The 18,917-nt window shown below is 42.0% G+C and overlaps 1 protein-coding gene across 1 annotated transcript in view; it reads left to right on the forward strand.

Moving 5' to 3' along the window:
- Window positions 1–18,917, forward strand: part of WDR70 (WD repeat domain 70) — a 300,629-nt gene that overhangs the window by 57,831 nt on the left and 223,881 nt on the right. Inside the window, exon 7 of the mRNA XM_062212004.1 lies at window positions 869–1,002. Coding sequence (XP_062067988.1) covers window positions 869–1,002 — 134 coding nt within the window. The remainder of the gene's footprint in view (window positions 1–868; window positions 1,003–18,917) is intronic.

Here is an 18,917-nt window from a genome sequence, read left to right on the forward strand (position 1 = left end):
ATACTGAATACTGTAGGCAGTTATGATGCAAAGGTAAGTATTTGTGTATCTAATCATATGTAGACATAGAAAAGATACAGAAAATAAACTGGGCAATAATTTTCCAGGACCTCCCTCTTAAATGTGATTTGTTGCTGACTGAATTGTCCTTGTGCAGTGCATAGCCATATGTGTGACAGTTCTGCTTTACGAGTGTATACTAAAGTGATTTTGTTTACCTTATGGAATTGCAATGATAACTATTCTTTTTTTTTTTTTTTGACAGGCAGAGTGGACAGTGAGAGAGAGAGACAGAGAGAAAGGTCTTCCTTTTGCCGTTGGTTCACCTTCCAATGGCCGCCGCGGTAGGCGCGCTACGGCTGGCGCACCGCGCTGACCCGATGGCAGGAGCCAGGTATTTCTCCTGGTCTCCCATGGGGTGCAGGGCCCAAGGACTTGGGCCATCCTCCACTGCACTCCCTGGCCACAGCAGAGAGCTGGCCTGGAAGAGGGGCAACTGGGACAGGATCGGTGCCCCGACCGGGACTAGAACCCGGTGTGCCGGCGCTGCAAGGCGGAGGATTAGCCTAGTGAGCCGCGGCGCCGGCTGCAATGATAACTATTCTAAGTATGCACTTGTTGGGGAGAGACATAGCTATGAAGTTAAATTAAAATATTTTTCTTTATTTCAAAAGAAATAATACTCATACACAATGTCAAATGATATAAAAGGTTCAACACATTCCTGCTTTTCAGAAGCAGCTGCAGTTGATGGTCTGTACTTCCAGGGCCTATAAGCTAGGGGATGGGTTAAAGAGTGAAATGGGGATTATAATAGACTATAAATAATTTTTTTTCCAATTAGCTGTTTTGCTTTTTTTAAAACCAGGTGTCTGCTTTGGGTCTGGACCCCTCAGGTGCCCGTTTGGTGACTGGAGGATATGACTATGATGTTAAGTTTTGGGATTTTGCTGGAATGGATGCTTCTTTTAAAGCATTTCGATCTCTTCAGCCCTGTGAGTGGTATGTAGTCACTTGATATTTTGCTGTTTTTGCTGGAATTCCATCTATAATGATTTGTATCAAATACCATAAATTTATATGACCATGTTGCCTCTCTGAAAGTAAAATGGACCACAAATATCTTTAGTCTCATTAACTGTATTTTTATTTTATTTTATTTTATTTATTTATTTTGATTCCAAAATAAGATACCCAAGCCTTCAGTGGATTTTATTTATTTTATTATTTTTAAACTTTTATTTAATAAATATAAATTTCAAAAGTACAACTTTTGGATTATAACAGTTTTTCCCCCCATAACCACCCTCCCACCTGCAAACCATCCCATCTCCTACTCCCTCTCCCATCCCATTCTTCATTAAGATTCGTTTAGAATTATCTTTATATACAGAAGACCAACTGTATTTTTAAAAAAGCTTTGGAACTTTGATATACATCATTATTTATTTATGTAATTCATTTGAGAAACTGTGAGGGTGAGACTGAGAAAGGGAGGAGAGTAAGGAGATAGCAAGAGAGTGTGAGTGAGAACGAGAGCGAGAGAGAGAGCAATATCTTCAATCTAAAGTCCATATCCCAGAACTCAATCTACATCTGCCACATAGGTGACAGGGACCCTACCAGTTGAGTCACCACCTGCTTTCTTTCCAGGGTTTGCATTAGCAGGAAGCTGGGATCAGAAGAGGAGGCAGGAATTGAGCCTAGGCACTTAGATTTGGGATGTGGGCTTCCTAAGTGGCGAGTTAATCACTGTACCAAACACTTGCCTGTAACCTGTTTTCTTAACAAATACTTAGAATTTTTAAAAAAATTTATTAATTTAGTTATTTGAAAGTTAGAGTTACACAAAGAGAGGAGAGGCAGAGAGTGAGAGGTCTTCCATCTGATGGTTCACTCCCCAGATGGCTGCAGCGGCCGGAGCTGTGCCGATCTGAAGCCAGGAGCCAGGAGCTTCTCCCGGGTCTCCCACGTGGGTGCAGGGGCCCAAGGACTTGGGCCAACTTCTACTGCTTTCCCAGGCCATAGCAGAGAGCTGGATTGGAAGAGGAGCAGCTGGGACTAGAACCGGCGCCCGTATGGGATGCTGGTACTTCAGGCCAGGGCATTAACCCGCTGCGCCACAGCGCCGGCCCCTAGAAATTTTTACCTTGCCTACTTTATTTTAAAATACTCCAGCAGATATTGTGTGATATGACATATGTTCAGCGAGTATCTAGGCCTCTTTTTTTTTTTTTTTAAGATTAACTTATTTATTTGAAAGGATATGTTTCAGAGAGGCAGAGGCAGAAAGAGAGAAGTGTTCCATCTGCTGTTCCACTCCCCAAATGGCTGTAACGGCTGGAGCTGGGCTTGTCTGAAGCCAGGAGCCAGGAGCTTCTTTCAGGTCTCCCTTGTGGGTCCCGTAGCACCTGGCCCATCTTCTGTTGCTTTTCCAGGCCATAACAGAGAGCTGGATCAGAAGTAGAGCAGCCAGGACTTGAACCAGTGCCGATATGGGATGCTGGTGGTGGCTTTACCCACTACGCCACAGCGCCAGCCCCAGGTCTTTTTTTTTTTTTTTTTTCCTGACAGGCAGAGTTAGACAGTGAGAGAGAGAGAGACTGAGAGAAAGGTCTTCCTTTGCCGTTGGTTCACCCTCCTAATGGCTGCCACGGCCAGTGCGCTGCAGCTGGTGCACTACACCAATCAGAAGCCAGGAGCCAGGTGCTTCCTCCTGGTCTCCCATGCGGGTGCAGGGCCCAAGTACTTGGGCCATCCTCCACTGCACTCCCTGGCCACAGCAGAGAGCTGGCCTGGAAGAGGGGCAACCGGGACAGAATCCGATGCCCCGACCGGGACTAGAACCCAGGGTGCCGGTGCCGCAGGCGGAGGATTAGCCTAGTGAGCCTCGGCGCCGGCCCAGCCCCAGGTCTTGATCCATGCTGCACTATCAGTTATGGTCAGCTATCATAATCTATTCTCTTATGTGTATTTTTTTAAGAAAACATTTAATTATTCATTTGAAAGGCAGAGAGAGAGAGAGAGAGAGAGAGAGAAAGAAAGAGAAAGAGAATCTTCCATTCACTTGTTCATCCTCAAATGGCTGCAATGACCAAGGCTGGTCCAGGTTGACGGCAAGAGCCTGGACTCCATCTGGGTCTCTCACATATGTAGCAGAGACCTAAGCACTTTCGCTTTGCCAGGTGGATTAGCAGAGAGCTGTATTGGAAGTGGAGCAACAGGGACTTAAACTGTGTGCTGGCAGTGTGCACAGTGGCTTAATCCACTATGCAGGATGCTGGCCCCTGTTATCTCTATTTTTGACCGTATCTGATATTTTAGCAGATTGCTTCCTTTATCTCCTGTTCGATATTTCCTATAGAGGATCAAAGGTTTGATCATAATCCATATGGTGTAACATCAGATAGCATGTAGTATCTAGTTGCTCCACTATTTATTTGAAATAAGATGAGAAATTATAATAAATAAGGTGATTATTATAAATAAGGTGAGAAATTAAGATAAATTTCTGGATTAAGTTGATGACTTCTGATTCCTCCATTGTAAAATGGGTATTTTATACTCGAGATGGGAAAGCATTTGGTGGAGAGGTACTGATTCTGTTATTTCATCTACGTTTATTTGTTGCTATGCTTCTAAAGAAGAACTTTTCCTCAGAAACTGACATTATTTGGTTTCCCTGAAATCCAGTTCTTATTGGAGAAGTGGGATAAGAGCTTAATAATCTCCATTTAATTAGCTATTTTCAGTTTTAGGGCTGGGGTGATATATGAGTTATTGTTATGGTGAGGATGGATTTTTTTCTTTTTTCCCTTTTTGATGATCAGTATTTATGATTTTAAATTTTTATCTGTTCCAGTCAATTGCAGTCATTATTTTTTTTGATGTTTAAATCATCCCATAGTTGGCCAGTGGGTATTCCTAATTACTATGTAATTTTGACATGAATTTATAATTCTTTAAAAGCTTGCTTAGATTTGGCATGATTCATGTAGGTTTCCTGGTATGTTTCTTTCCAAGTAGCCCTGCATTATTTTTTTAATTATGGTGTTTGGGGACTAAATCAGGGTGCTAGGCATGCTTATTGATAATGCAGTATCATGACTTCTTGACCTTCTCAGAACAAACAGGTGAAAAATATTGATACTTATGTGTATTTGTGCGTGCTTGACAAATCAGTGACAAGGTCATTGATTTTTCTGTTTCAGAATTTTAGTAAACTTTTTAAATTTCAGAATAGTTTTTAATTTATGCAAAAGCTACATAGATAATGTAGAGCTTATACACGTACTCACCCAGTTTCCCTTGTGAGTAACATCTTATATAACTGTGGTCCATTTGTCACAGTTAAGAAACTAGCAATCAGTTACTTTTATTTATTTATTTACCTTCTTTTAAAGATTTATTTATTTATTTGAAAGGCAGAGTTACAGAGAGGCAGAGGTAGAGAGAAAGAGAGGTCTTCCATCTGCTGGTTTACTCCTCAGATGGCTGCAATGGCCAGAGCTGTGCTGATCCGAAGCAGGGAGCCAGGAGCCTCCCTCAGGTCTGCCCAGTGGACACAGGGGCCCAAGCACTTGGGCCATTTTCCACTGCTTTCCTAGGCCACAGCAGAGAGCTAGATTGGAAGTGGAGTAGCTGGGACTCGAACCGGTGCCCATATGCAGGTTGTGGTCTTACCTGCCATGCCACAGTGCCAGCCTTAGTCAATTACTTTTAATTAAACTCCAAAGTTTATTTTGATTTCAATATTTTTTTCCCACAATTGATCCCTCCAAAGATATCCATATTAGGATAGTCTACGTTTGTTTAGTTTTCTCTGGTCTGATGGTTTCTTAGTCTTTCACTGATTTTATAATCTTGGCAGTTTTGACAGATGCTAACTAGATATTAGTGGAATGTCTGTCTATTTAGTGTTATCTGATATTTTGTGGTTAGATGTAGGTTAAGGGTGATTTGTGTTTTATTTCCTGTTTATTTATTTAATCATTTATTTGACCAGTATCAGCTACTGGCTTTTTGTTTTATACCTTGGGTTATAATCTAGTATAGTTATTCCTTAGTATCTTTGGGGGAAGGTTCTAGGAACCCTCACAGATGCTAAAATCTAAGATTCTTGAATCTATTGTATAAAATGGCATATCATTTGCAAATAACTTTTATATACATATTCCTGTATATTTTGTTTTATTTTACTTTTTTAAAGACTTATTTGCGAAGTAGAGCTACAGACAGAGAGAGGGAGAGACAGAGAGAAAGGTCTTCTGTCTGCTGGTTCACTTCCCAAATGGCTGAAATGGCTGCAGCTGAGCTGATCCAAAGCCAGGAGCCAGGAGCTTCTTCCGGGTCTCCCACGTGGGTGCAGGGCTGCAAGCACTCAGGCCATCTTCTACTGCTTTCCCAGGCCATAAGTGGAAGAGGGGCAGTTGCTCATATGGAATGCCTACACCACAAGAGACAGCTTAGCCTTCAATGTCACAGCTGGTCATCCTTCCATATACTTTAAATGATCTGTAGATCACTTACAGTGCCTAATATGATGTAAATGCGAGCGGGGCACCCCGGCTCAATAGGCTAATCCTCTGCCTGCGGCGCCGCCACACCGGGTTCTAGTCCCAGTCGGGGTGCTGGATTCTGTCCCATTGCCCCTCTTCCAGGCCAGCTCTCTGCTGTGACCCGGGAGTGCAGTGGAGGATGGCCCAAGTGCTTGGGCCCTGCACCCCATGGGAGACCAGGAGAAGCACCTGGCTCCTGCCTTTGGATCAGCGCGTGCACCATTGGAGGGTGAACCAACGGAAAAGGAAGACCTTTCTCTCTGTCTCTCTCTCACTGTCCACTCTGCCTGTCAAAAAAAAAAAAATGCTTAAACATTTAAAAAAATATGATGCAAATGCTTTGTAAATAGTTCTTACACTATATTGTTTAGGGAAAATAGTGGTTAGTTTAATCCACAGAGGCAGAACTCAGGGGTATTGAGGATTAGCTGTGCTTTATTACTTTTTTTGTGCTGAGGTTGCCCTGTTTCTTTTGTTTTTTGAGTATGTCCTTAAGTGTTGACTTTATAATGCATCTTGTCCCATTCTACTTGTAGTAGCAGATAAAGTCTAGATTCTCAGTGTGCTTGTTGTTCCTGGATTGTCACTGCTTTTAGTCCTCTTCAGCAGACAGAGCTAGGAAATACTTGGCCTGCATACTTACCAGTATGTGCAGCGAATCCATGATTGTTTCTGTATCTGTTGATGTACATCTATATTTAGCAGAACATGGGTTCTTACTGATGTCTCTGGCTCTAACTCATCTTGTTTGAATGGATGCCCTTCCTTCTTTTCTGTATCTTTACTTTCCAGCAGTGAGAAACCTGGTTCTCACCATCCATTTACTTATTTATTCAACCTCAATATACATGTTGTAAAACATTTTCAAAATTGTTACTATCTTCTGTTCCAATTCAGTTTTATCCATTATAGGATTTTTTTTATTGTCTTTGATTTTGGTATGCAAATTCAAAGATAGAATATATATATATATATTTTAAAGATTTATTTATTTATTTGAATGGCAGAGTTACAGAGAGGCAGAAGCAGAGGAGGGAGAGAGAGAGGTCTTTCATCCTATGGTTCACTCCCCAAGTGGCCACAGTGGCTGGAGCTGCGCTGATCCAAAGCCAGGAGCCAGGAGCTTCCTCCGGGTCTCCCACGTGGGTGCAGAGGCCCAAGGACTTGGGCGATTTTCTACTGCTTTCCCAGGCCATAGCAGAGAGCTGGATCGGAAGAGGAGCAGCTGGGACTCGAACTGGCATCCATATTGGATGCCGGTGCTGCAGGCAGCGGTCTTATATGCTACACCACAGTGCTGGCCCCAGAATATATTTTTGAGAGAAGACGTACTGGTCAAGGACTTGGCAACAATTTGCTATAAAGGGTCAGATAGTAAGTATTTTAGGTTTTGTAGGCTGCAAATGATCTTTGTGAAATGTATCTGTGTATTCGCTTGTATGTACTGGTATATATGTGTACACACACACGCCTCTTAAAAAATGTCAAAACTATTCTTAGGCTCACAAGTCATACTAAAACAGGATATGGGCTAATATCCTTGGGCTATAGTTTGTCAATCCTTTTTCAAGGAAAAGCAGTAGTGAAGAGTCTGATCTTGTATCTTTTATCTTTGGTGAAGAAAGAAAATAGAATCCTTTCTAGCTGTAATTTCTGTTTGATGATGTAGTCCAGAGGATGTCATCTGATATCTAGTCAGTTGGCCCTGCTGTCCAATAGCATGTTCTGTGCTGATGGATATATTCTATATCTGTGCCATCCAATATCATGAACACTGGTCATATATGCATATTGAATACATGAAACACAGCTAGTAAGTCTGAAGAGTTTTTGTTAAATTTAATTTTAATTAAAGTTTAAATTGCATGAGGTTAAATGACCACTGTAATGGATAGTGCATATATGTGTGTGTGTGTGTGTATGTATGTATATTTAAGATTTATTTATTTGAAAGAGTTACAGAGAGAGAGAGAGAGAGAGAGAGAGAGAGAGGAGAGGGAGAAAGAGAGAGGTCTTCCATCCACTGGTTCACTTCCACAATGGCTAGGGCTAGCAGGCTGAGCCAGGAGCCAAGAGCTTCTTCCAGGTCTCCCACGTGGGTGCAGAGGCCCAAGCACCTGGGACATATTCTGCTGGCTTCCCAAGTGCATTAGCAGGGAGCTGGATTGGAAGTGAAGTAGCTGGGACTGGAACTGGTGCCCAAATGGGATGCTGGAGCTACAGGCATTGGCTTAACCCACTACACTATAATGTTAGCCCTGGATAGTATACGTCTTGAGTATGTCTTTAAGTGGTCAAATCTAGCATGCAGAAACTACTGTGGTAACAAGATGCTTCTTGAGTTAAAAATATGTAGTTTCAGACCAAAAAACAAGGATGCTACTCATATCCACTATAATTTAATACACATTTTTACAAAATGATTTATTAATTGAAAGGCAGAGTTACAGACATGAAGGGAGAGATCTTCCATCTGCAGGCTATGCCAGAATGCCTGCAGGTTTTTAAATAAAAGCAAAAATGAAATGTAGGTGTTTGTATATATCTGCATCCAGTTTCGTTCTCTTTATTTTGTTGGGTCATTGTTCCAAACTTCTGATTCTGAGACTTAGCATATCACTTCTTGTTTTGGGCCAGTTGCAAATTAATGAATGTATGATAAATTCTTATCAGTTGATATCTGCTTAATATGGCAGAGTTGGATTTTGGTTGGTCATTGGAAGCTTTTCTTTTTTTTTTTTTTTAAGATTTTATTTATTTTTTTCAGAGGTAGAGTTACAGACAGCGAGAGGAAGAGACAGAAAGGTCTTCCTTCTTTACTCCCCAAATGGCCCAGTGGCTGGAGCTGCACCGACCTGGAGCTAGGAGCCAGGAGCCAGGAGCTTCTTTTGGGTCTCCCACGTGGGTGCAGGGGCACATGGACTTGGATCATCCTCCACTGCTTTCCCGGGCCACAGCAGAGCAGGATTGGAAGTGGAGCAGCTGGGTCTCGAACCAGTACCCATATTGGATTACCATGCTTCAGGCCAGGGTGTTGACCCACTGTGCCACAGCGCCGGCCCCCTAGATGCAGACATTCTAACTGTAGAGTTTATATAGTTAAATTCTTATGTTATACATAGACACAAAATGGATTGAAACTATTATAGTAAGTGCCATCAGAAATAGGTCAAAGTGTGTATTTGCTTAAATTCATTTATCTGTAAGCCTTATTTATCTCAACACTTTACTCACTGCTATATCTCTTTTTTAGCTTTTTTTTAAAGTTTGGTGTTAAGATCCTAAATATCTTTCTTTTTTAAAAAATCCATATTATTTATTTGAAAGGCAGAGGGAGTTATATGCAGAGAGAGGGAAAGGAGATCTTAGTAGGGAGAGAGAGAGAGATCTTCGATTTGCTGGTTCACTCCCCAAATGGCTGTAATGGTCAGGGCTGTGCTGGGCTGAAGCCAGGAACCAACAGTTTCTTCTGGGCCTCCCATGTGGGTACAGGGGCCCAAGGACTTAGGCCATCCTCTGCTGCTTTCCCAGGCACATTAGCAGGGAGCCAGATTGGAAGTGGAGCAGCCGGGCCTACATGGGATGCTGGCGCTGCAGGAGGAGGCTTAACCTATTGTGTCATACGCTAGCCCCTGTTTTAGCTTTTAGGGAAAGTCTTTTCATTACTTTATAGCTGATATTTATAGTAGTTCATTCATCTAATGTAATTTTATGAGAGATTAGTAGGTGGAATCCATGTCTTATATGTGCTATTTAAAAAATTTTTACTGGGGCTGGCATTGTGTTGCAGCAGGTTAAGCTGCTGCCTGCAGTGCCAGCGTCCCATATCTGAGCACTGGTTTAATTCCTGGATACTCTGCTTCTGATCTAGCTTTCTGCTAATGTGCCTAGGAAAGCAGCAGAAGATGGCCCTAGTACTGGGGCTCTGGCAACCCACTTGGGAGAACCTGATGGAGTTCCAGGCTCCTGGATTTGGCCTGACCTACCCCTGGCCATTGCAGGCATTTGGGGACTTACTCTATGTCTCCCTTTCTCTGTCACTGTGCCTTTCAAATAAAAAAATAAATTGTTAAAAAACATTTAAAAATTGGGACTCCTGTGGTGTAGTGGGTAAAACTGCTGCCTGCAACACCAGCATCCCATGTGGGCTCCGATTTGCATCGTAGCTGCCCAACTTCTGATCCAACTTCTTGCTAATGGTCTGGGAAAAGCAGTGGAAGATGACTGAAATGTTTAGGTCTCTGCCACCCACATGGGAGACCTGGAAGAAGCTTTTGGTTCCTTCTTTGGCCTGCCCAGCGCTGGTCTTTCCAATCATCTGGGGTTAGGGGTAAACCTGTAGATAGAAGATCTCTCTTGGGGCCAGCGCCGTGCTCACTGGGTTGATCCTCTGCCTGTGGCGCTGGCATGTGGGTGCTGGGTTCTGGTCCTGGTTGCTCCTCTTCCAGTCCAGCTCTCTGCTGTGGCCTGGGAGGGCAGTGGAGGATGGCCCAAGTGCTTGGAGCCTGCACCCACATGGGAGACCAGGAGGAAGCACCTGGTTCCTGGCTTTGGATCGTTGTAGCTCCGGCCGTAGCAGCCTTTTGGGGGGTGAACCAATGAAAGGAGGACCTTTCTCTCTGTCTCACTGTCTAAACTCTACCTGTCAAATAAAAAAAATAAAAAAAGATCTCTCTCTGTGTCTCTCCCTCTCTGTAACTCTTTCAAAATAAATATAAATCTTTAAAAAATATTTTCTTTATGTTCATTTTATTTGAAAGGCAGAAAGAGAGAGAGAGAGAGAGAAAGAATCGCTCCTCAAATGCCTGTAATAGTCTAGCCTCCCGCCAGCTGAAGCCAGGAGCTTCATGTGGGTCTCCCATGTGGGTACAGGGGCCCAAGCATTTGGGCCATCCTCTGATGCTTTCCTAGGTGCATTAGCAGGGAGCTGGATTGGAGGTGGAACAGTTGGGCCTTGAACTGGTACCCTCATGAGATGCCAGCACTGCAGATGGAGGCTTAACCTGCTGTGCCACAGCGCTAGCCCCTATCACTTCATTTTTAACTATTTCTCTCCTCCTTGTTTGGGAGTCAGTAATTGATTCCAGATTTATTATAAACTATTTTAATAAAAGTTTTTATAATTATTAGTGAATTAAAGACTTGTTTTATGAGTGTCTTATTAATATTTTCTAAATTAGTAGATTGTGTAATTGTTACTGATGTAACCAGAAAGCCATATGTGGCTTTTTGTTTATAGTCATCACTAGTCATCATGGATTAGGATCTTACTTGTGTAACAAATCCATCTAGCTGCTTCTGTTTTGCAAGACAGGCTTTTGTGTGCAAGTGAATTTGGACATCACCAATGGAAAAGATAAAGTTGGAGGATGAGATGCCTGCAGTTGTAAATGTAGTGGACTAATGAGATCACAAGTCATTCTTGTGGGTATCAGGATAGTCTTGGGGATGCCCGAGCTTTCCTGTGGTTTCCTAACTGGAGAGGAGTTTTTGGTGTGGTCAGTGTGTGGTTGTTTTCCGTGTGCTTCAAACTTTAATATGAGGTAAGAAGGTATTGGGAAGGACAATTAATATTCCTTGATACAACTAGTTATCTGAAATCATTTCTCTTTCTCTTTTACGATGGCTTTTTACTTAATTCCTGGATTTTGCTGACTTCTGCAATTGCCATCAAGTTACATAATTTGAGAATATTCTTTTATTAACTACAAACCATGACCTTCTCTTGGGTTATGTCTCAGCTCAAATGTCTGATTCTTTCTTAACCTTTTGGTCGAAAGCAGCTCCTTTTCCTACTTCTAAACTGCCACCTGTTCTGTCATTGCCTTGATGTATTTCTTCATAGCACTTGTAACTGTCAGAAATGAGGTGGTTTTCACATTGTTTACTTGTATTCCAGCACCTAAAATAGTACCTAGCATGTGGTAGGAAATGAATGTGTTTAACTAAGTTGTGAATAATAGAATCTTTTTGTCTTTTTTTCAGACGTTTTCTGTTGAGTAGAGAAAAATATTATTTTTAGCAAGTTGTACTTGTCTTTTCAAGAAAAAAGAAGACATAAAGGTTTCCTTTTCTAGAAGAGCCAGAATCTGTGACAAATCCTGTCAGTTCAGGGCAAATAAGGAACAGGCAGTTTTTGAAGCCACTACATCTGCACTGTTGGTAGTACTTTGAGCCACAAGCTTAAGACTGATGTGTTTAGCACTTTTTAAAAACAGAATAAGACATGTATTATCAGGGCAACTGGTTAACGAGTTTTATTGCATGTCAGGATTTCCATTCATTTTATATTAAAATTGATTGCCATGGAGAAGATTTTAACATGTTCAATAGGCATGTACAGTTTTTGGTATATTTATATTAGTTCCTTGTGGTTTCAGAGTTTGAAGGAAAGAGAAAACACCTTTTACGTTGAGTTTCACTTTCCTAAGTCAATCCTATATTCAGAAATGTTACATTTTCTATTGCTAGAAGTCATAGTGAATGAGTCTGTCCTGATTTCTTTTTTAGGAGTATAAATCTTTCTAGTTTTAACTCTCTCATCCATTGTCCATTTCTCTTTTCTTTCTGACTCAATTCTTTTTACCTGTTATTTTCCATATTACTTTTCATAAACTTTTAAAAAGTAATTTTATTAAAAAGATTATATATTTATTTGAAAGGTGGAGTTTTTTTTTTTTTAAGATTTATTTATTTATTTTGAAAGAGTTACACAGAGAGAGGAGAGGCAGGGAGAGAGAGAGAAGTCTTCCATCAGATGGTTCACTCCCCAACTGGCTGCAATGGCCAGAGCTGCGCTGATCCAAAGCCAGGAGCCAGGAGCTTCTTCTAGGTCTCGCACATGGGTGCAGGGGCCCAAGGATTTGGGCCGTCTTCCACTGCTTTCCCAGGCCACAGCAGAGAGCTGGATTGGAAGTGGAGCAGCTGAGTCTCGAACTAGTGCCCATATGGGATGCCGGCGCTTCAGGCCAGGGTGTTAACCTGCTGTGCCACAGCACCAGCCCCAGTGGAGTTACATATATAGAGAGAAAGGCAGAGGCAAAGAGAGAGAGATAAGTCTTCAAATTGTTGGTTCACCCTTGAAATGGCTTTGACGGCCAGGGCTAGTCCAGACCGGAGCCAGGAGCCAGGAGCCGCATCCAGATCTCCCACTTAGGTGCGGGGGCCCAAGCAGTTAGGTCATCCTCTGCTGCTTTCCCAGACACATTAGCAGGGACCTGGATTGGAAGTGGAACAGCTAGGACTCAAACTGGTGTGCATATGGGATGCTGGAGCTGCAGGCGGTGGCTCAACCTGCTACATCACAGCACCTGCTTTGAAAAGTCATGGTACTGACGCCGTGGCTTAACAGGCTAATCCTCCGCCTTGTGGCGCCGGCACACCGGGTTCTAGTCCCGACTGGGGCGCCGGATTCTATCCTGGTTGCCCCTCTTCCAGGCCAGCTCTCTGCTGTAGCCAGGGAGTGCAGTGGAGGATGGCCCAAGTGCTTGGGCCCTGCACCCCATGGGAGACCAGGAGAAGCACCTGGCTCCTGGCTTCGGATCAGCGAGATGCGCCAGCCGCAGCGGCCATTGGAGGGTGAACCAACGGAAAAGGAAGACCTTTCTCTCTGTCTCTCTCTCTCACTATCCACTCTGCCTGTCAAAGAAAAAAAAAAAAGTCATGGTGTTTTCAGCTATAGTTTACATATATTCTCTTTAAATGCACAGTTCTCTGAGTTTTGAAAAATGTTTATAATCATATTACTGCCACCACAATCCTATTATTCCCAAAAGTTCCTTCTATTCACTTTGTGATCAGTAGAGAATCATCAGTTTGATTTGTTTTTGCCTTTGTCAATAGTTTTGGTTCCTTCCTGTCTCTGGCTATAGAATGGTTTGTTTATTTACCACTTGATAGAAATTCGGCTTATTTCTGGTTTTTAGATATTACATATAAAGCTCTATAAATACTCCTGTGTAGGCCCTTTTTTGTGAAAAGATGTTTTAATTTCGTTTGGTTAATACATTAAGTATGAATTATGAGATTATATGATATGTGAATGTTAACTGTATAAGAAATTTCCCATGGCAGGCTGGTGCCATGGTTCACTTGGCTAATCCTCTGCCTGTGGCGCCAGCACCCCAGGTTCTAGTCCTGGTCGGGGCACCGAATTCTGTCCTAGTTGCTCCTCTTCCAGTCTAGCTCTCTGCTGTGGCCCGGGAAGGCAGTGGAGGATGGCCCAAGTGCTTGGGCGCCTGTATCTGCATGGGAGACCAGGATAAGCACCTGGCTCCTTTCTTAAGAAAAAAGATTTATTTATTTATTTGAAAGAGTTATGCAGAGGCAGAGAGAGAGAGGTCTTGTTTTGTTTTGTTTTGTTTTTTTAATTTTTGACAGGCGGAGTTAGTGAGAGAGAGAGAGACAGAGAGAAAGGTCTTCCTTTTCTGTTGGTTCACCCCCAAATGGCTACTGCGGCCGGCGCACCGCGCTGATCTGACGTCAGGAACCAGGTGCTTCTCCTGGTCTCCCATGCAAGTGCAGGGCCCAAGCATTTGGGCCATCCTCCACTGCCTTCCCGGGCCATAGCAGAGAGCTGGACTGGAAGAGGTGCAACCAGGACAGAATCCGACTGCCCCAACTGGTACTAGAACCCCGGTGTGCCAGTGCCACAGGTGGAGGATTAACCAAGTGAGCCGCGGTGCCGGCCAATAAATAAATCTTAAAAAAAAAATATGCTTCATAAAACAAAGAAATCATAAGTGAAATTAAAAGACAAATTATAAACAAAAATTGCAGAATATATTGAACACTAGTGTCCCTAATACATTGAGTTTCTGTAAATTTATAAGGAAAGTATTAATTAAACAAAACTAGTCAAAATAGTTAACAGGAGAAGAAATCATGTGGTTATGAAAAATGAAAATAGATACTCAACTTCACTTGCAATTAATGAAGGAGAAGTTAAAATGCCAAGGAGGTACTGTTTATCACTTGTAAGATGGGCAAAAGTGAAAAGAATATATATTATCCAGTGAGTTGAGTAGGTGACACTATTGTTATAGATCATTCAGTCTTTTCCCACAGAATAATTTTTAAAAAAAGTTTTTATTTATTTATTTGAGAGGTAGAGTTACAGACAGTGAGAGAGAGAAACAGAGAGAAAGGTCTTCCTTCCATTGGTTCATTCTCCAAATGGCTGCAATAACTGGAGCTAAGTCAGTCTGAAGCCAGGAGCCAGGAGCTTCTTCCAGGTCTCCCTCATGGGTGCAGGGGCCCAAGGACTTGGGCCATCTTCTACTTCTTTCCTAGGCCATAGCAGAGAGCTGCATCAGAAGAGGAGCAGCTGGGAGGGCAGTGGAAGATGGCCCAAGTCCTTGGGCCCCTGCACCAACATGGGAGACCCAGAGGAAGCTCCTGGCTCCTCGCTTCGAATCAGCACTGTTCCAGCCATTGCAGCCATCTGGGGAGTGAACCATCGGATAGAAAACCTCTCTTTCTGTGTTTACCTCTCTCTGCAACTCTTCAAATAAATAAATCTTTAAAAAAATAGGAAATTCAATATAGAATATCTAAAGAAAAGAGCTGTTTATGAAATACGTTAGACATCCAATTACACATTCCAAAAGAAATACCTAGAAAAATACTTCAAAATTGGGAAAAATGAAGAGAACAACTGAAAAATGGAAACTTTCCAGAAACTTCAATTAGGAAAAGACCAGAAAGATTAGAAAAAAGCCTGCCAGGAAAGGTACAAGAGCCTCATGTGAAAATATCCCAGAAACCATAAATTTCTAAGAAACCTCATTCTCAAAGCAGCAATGCTACCCTATGCAAACTATCAGAAATTTTAGGCAACTGTCAGCTAAAGATGCTCAAGAGATAATACAGAGTCAACAGAACAAAGATGTACCAACTCGTCTGAAACCTAATTTAAAAAAACTTCCCTGAAAACAAAGCATCTACCACATGAAGATTTCCCTCCAAAGATTGTCCTGAGATTCCCCAAAACTTCCTCAACCACAGACTCATTGCACTAGCCACTGGTAATTAAGTCCAAGTAAGCATCTGTAAGATCAGTCTAATCAGCTTGTTTCTCACCTACCAAAAATGAGAGTGAAATAATTAAAAATTAAAAAATGTAAAGAGATTGTAGAATAATGGTTAGCAACATTTCTCTGAAGGGGCAGATAATATTTTAGCTCTGAAGGTCATATATGATCACACATTCTTAATTATTTAGGGAGTTTTGTTTCCTTGTTTCACAACACTTTGCAATGGTAAAAATTATTCTTAGTTCAAGGCCTTCTTCTACTGCTATCCTATAACAGAGAGCTGGATTGGAAGGGAGCAGCCGGGACTAGAACCGGCACCCATATGGGCTTTAACCCGCTGCGGCTCCGGCCCATGAAATTCCTATTTATTTATTTATTTATTTATTTTTTGACAGGCAGAGTGGACAGTGAGAGAGAGACAGAGAGAAAGGTCTTCCTTTTCCCATTGGTTCACCTTCCAATGGCCGCCGCGGTAGGCGCGCTGCGGCCGGTGCACCGCGCTGATCTGATGGCAGGAGCCAGGTGCTTCTCCTGGTCTCCCATGGGGTGCAGGGCCCAAGGACTTGGGCCATCCTCCACTGCACTCCCTGGCCACAGCAGAGAGCTGGCCTGGAAGAGGGGCAGCCGGGACAGGATCGGTGCCCCGACCGGGACTAGAACCTGGTGTGCCGGCGCCGCAAGGCGGAGGATTAGCCTAGTGAGCCACAGCGCCGGCCTGAAATTCCTATTTTTAAGGGTCTCTTATTTTCTGCAGAATCAACCTTACCTTGACAAAATATATTTTTACATTTTTGAGTGAATGTTCACATGTCCTTACTTTCTAAAGCCTTACATTTCTATTCTTATCTTGAACTTGGGAGGATTTTATAATTACGTTTGTTATTCCATCTGCTTATACTTTTTTCTACTTCTCAATGTGAAGTCTTCGTCACACTTGATTCTGTGTTCACTTCCTTCCTCCTTGGTTCATTCCTTGGCCCTTTTCTCCTTCTCGGCTGACCATGTAGAAGAATACTCCTGTTCTCCAGTCTGTCTCTCACTCTTTCTCTCTGGATCTCCACAAATCTTCCTGGGTAAATCTCACTTAGAGTATGGCAGCAGTGTCTATGTTGTCTTCACTACGCATGCTCAGTACCTCTGGTGCCTTTGAAGCAAGCCCAAACTCTTGCCATGTTTTATCCACCTTCCTTCCCATTTTTAGTACGCTCTTGGAAAATGGCTATGAGATTTTCTCAACACACATTTTTTTCTGTTTAAAAAGTTCTTCTTTACCACTTGCTCTCTGCTTCCCCCTTCACAAATACAATTAGTTTCTTCTTACACTTTTGTATCTATCTAAATGTCTCTTTTCCAGAAAAGCTTTTTCAAGTAGGACCTTGCCACTGTTTGCTCACTCAAGACCTTTTGGTTCACTGTTAAATGCTGAACCCCTTCTGCTCTGCTCCTTGAATTGACTCAGGAGTTATTCCTGAAGTTAATATTACCACGAGGGAAACTATTTGGAGCAATTAGAACAAAAACCTAATCTGTTTCTAGTAATCTTCATTTGTTGGCATTCTTGGTCATATTTCTCTATTCCTCTGAAGACATAAAAACATATTGTTTATGCATTTGGATCTCTTGCCTCTGGGGCTAATTACCCTATTTTAGCATGGTGAGAAATCATGTAAAGTCATGGAATTATTGATCTGTACTTGACTGAGAGATATGTAATTTTATCTCATTTCCAGATAAGAGTATACATTTTGATGGAAAGTATTGTAGATTTCATTTCGTAAAATTATATATAATCATGGGTAGAAATTTTCTGTGCCTTCAGCAGTATTTGACAGATATTGTTTTGTAAAGTTGCTGCTACTTTGCTAACCTTTAGTATGTTAAGCCAGTAGGTAATATCTTCTTAATTAATTTTGTACTCGAAATCTCTTCTTGAATTTGAAATCTAAAATACTGAAGTAGCTGAAGATTACTTTCTGTCTTTTAAAAATTAGTATTTTTGGTATTCTCATAGAGAAACTTGATGTTTTTGTTTCATGTCTCTTGCTTCCTTGGCCTCTTCCCAGGACTAGATAATGTATATTGCATACTTGAAAGTAACAGACAATTTCATCAAATATAATAGGAAGATGACATTTAACCTAAAATTGTATTTTCTCTCTTCATTATTGCTGTTTCCTAAGAATCTGGTAGTCATATTTGACATAGAACTTGGATTTTTTTGGTTGGGTACAGAAAATCAGAAAAGATGTCAAAACATTTCTCTTGAGTATTTTGGTTAGTAATAATTAAAACGTGTGTCAAATATATACTTATTTCTGATGAATTTAGAAAACAACATTACATTTGGCTAGTATTTTATACTCCTCAAATAATCTTGGAAATAAGTAATAATGATATTTTTTCAGGTACTAAGCTCAGGGCCATTATGTATATTATTTTTAGTCTTCACCCCAATTGTGTAAGCATTATCACTCCTTTTTTTTCGGTGGAGGAAGTCAGGGCTCAGTGAAGTTATACAACCAGTACCTGCTCTCAGAGGCTCGGGAGCACCCCTCCACGGTGCTGCCACCTAGTCTCAGCTTTGGACTTCCCGTAAAATGAGGGCGCCGAGTCCTGTGAAGCTGAGGTGCTTGCTCACCATCACGCAGCTAGTTAGCACGAGAGCGAGGACTCGGTTCCCTGGGCTCCTGACTCACATTCCGGTGCACTTTTCACTACAGCAGGACACCTTGGCTCCTGAGCCCCAAGTGACGGCCCCAAACAGCTGTGTTGATCTGTCTTGCATGTCCCAGCTTGTTTTGCTAGCCAAGCAAAAACTACTTAAAAGGATCCTCAATCTTCACCTTCCCACTCCCCTCCACTTATACTCATGTACTCCCACTTGCCCCATGAATAACTTCACAGAAGGAATTGTGCAATGTCACTAAGCCTTCCTCTGGTGTCAGAGTTACTCCCTGAGAGAACATTCACTTCCTCATGACTCCAGTTCACTGTCAGATTGGCTTTCTCTCTCTTCTCTTTGATCGGAATCTTAGTTGTTTAGGCAGGAATTTGAGGAGCAGATGTTATACCCCTTGAACAAGCCCTTTAATTTGCCTTAGTAGTGTGTCTAATGACTCTTAATCCTGGCCTTTTAACTCTGTGACTAGCAGAATTAAGAACGAAGTGGGACAGAAATGGTGAGCCTGATGCTGAATAATTCATTTTAATGTTGGCAAAGTGGACTACAGAGAGCACATGCACAGTGAGAACAGAGGGAAATGATTAAATCTTTTCCTTTACAGCTGAAAAGCAAACTGAATATTAGTTTGGGATTGCTGAGATT

The sequence above is a fragment of the Lepus europaeus genome, chromosome 15, assembly GCF_033115175.1.
Source record: "Lepus europaeus isolate LE1 chromosome 15, mLepTim1.pri, whole genome shotgun sequence".
Classification (NCBI taxonomy): Eukaryota; Metazoa; Chordata; class Mammalia; order Lagomorpha; family Leporidae; genus Lepus; species Lepus europaeus.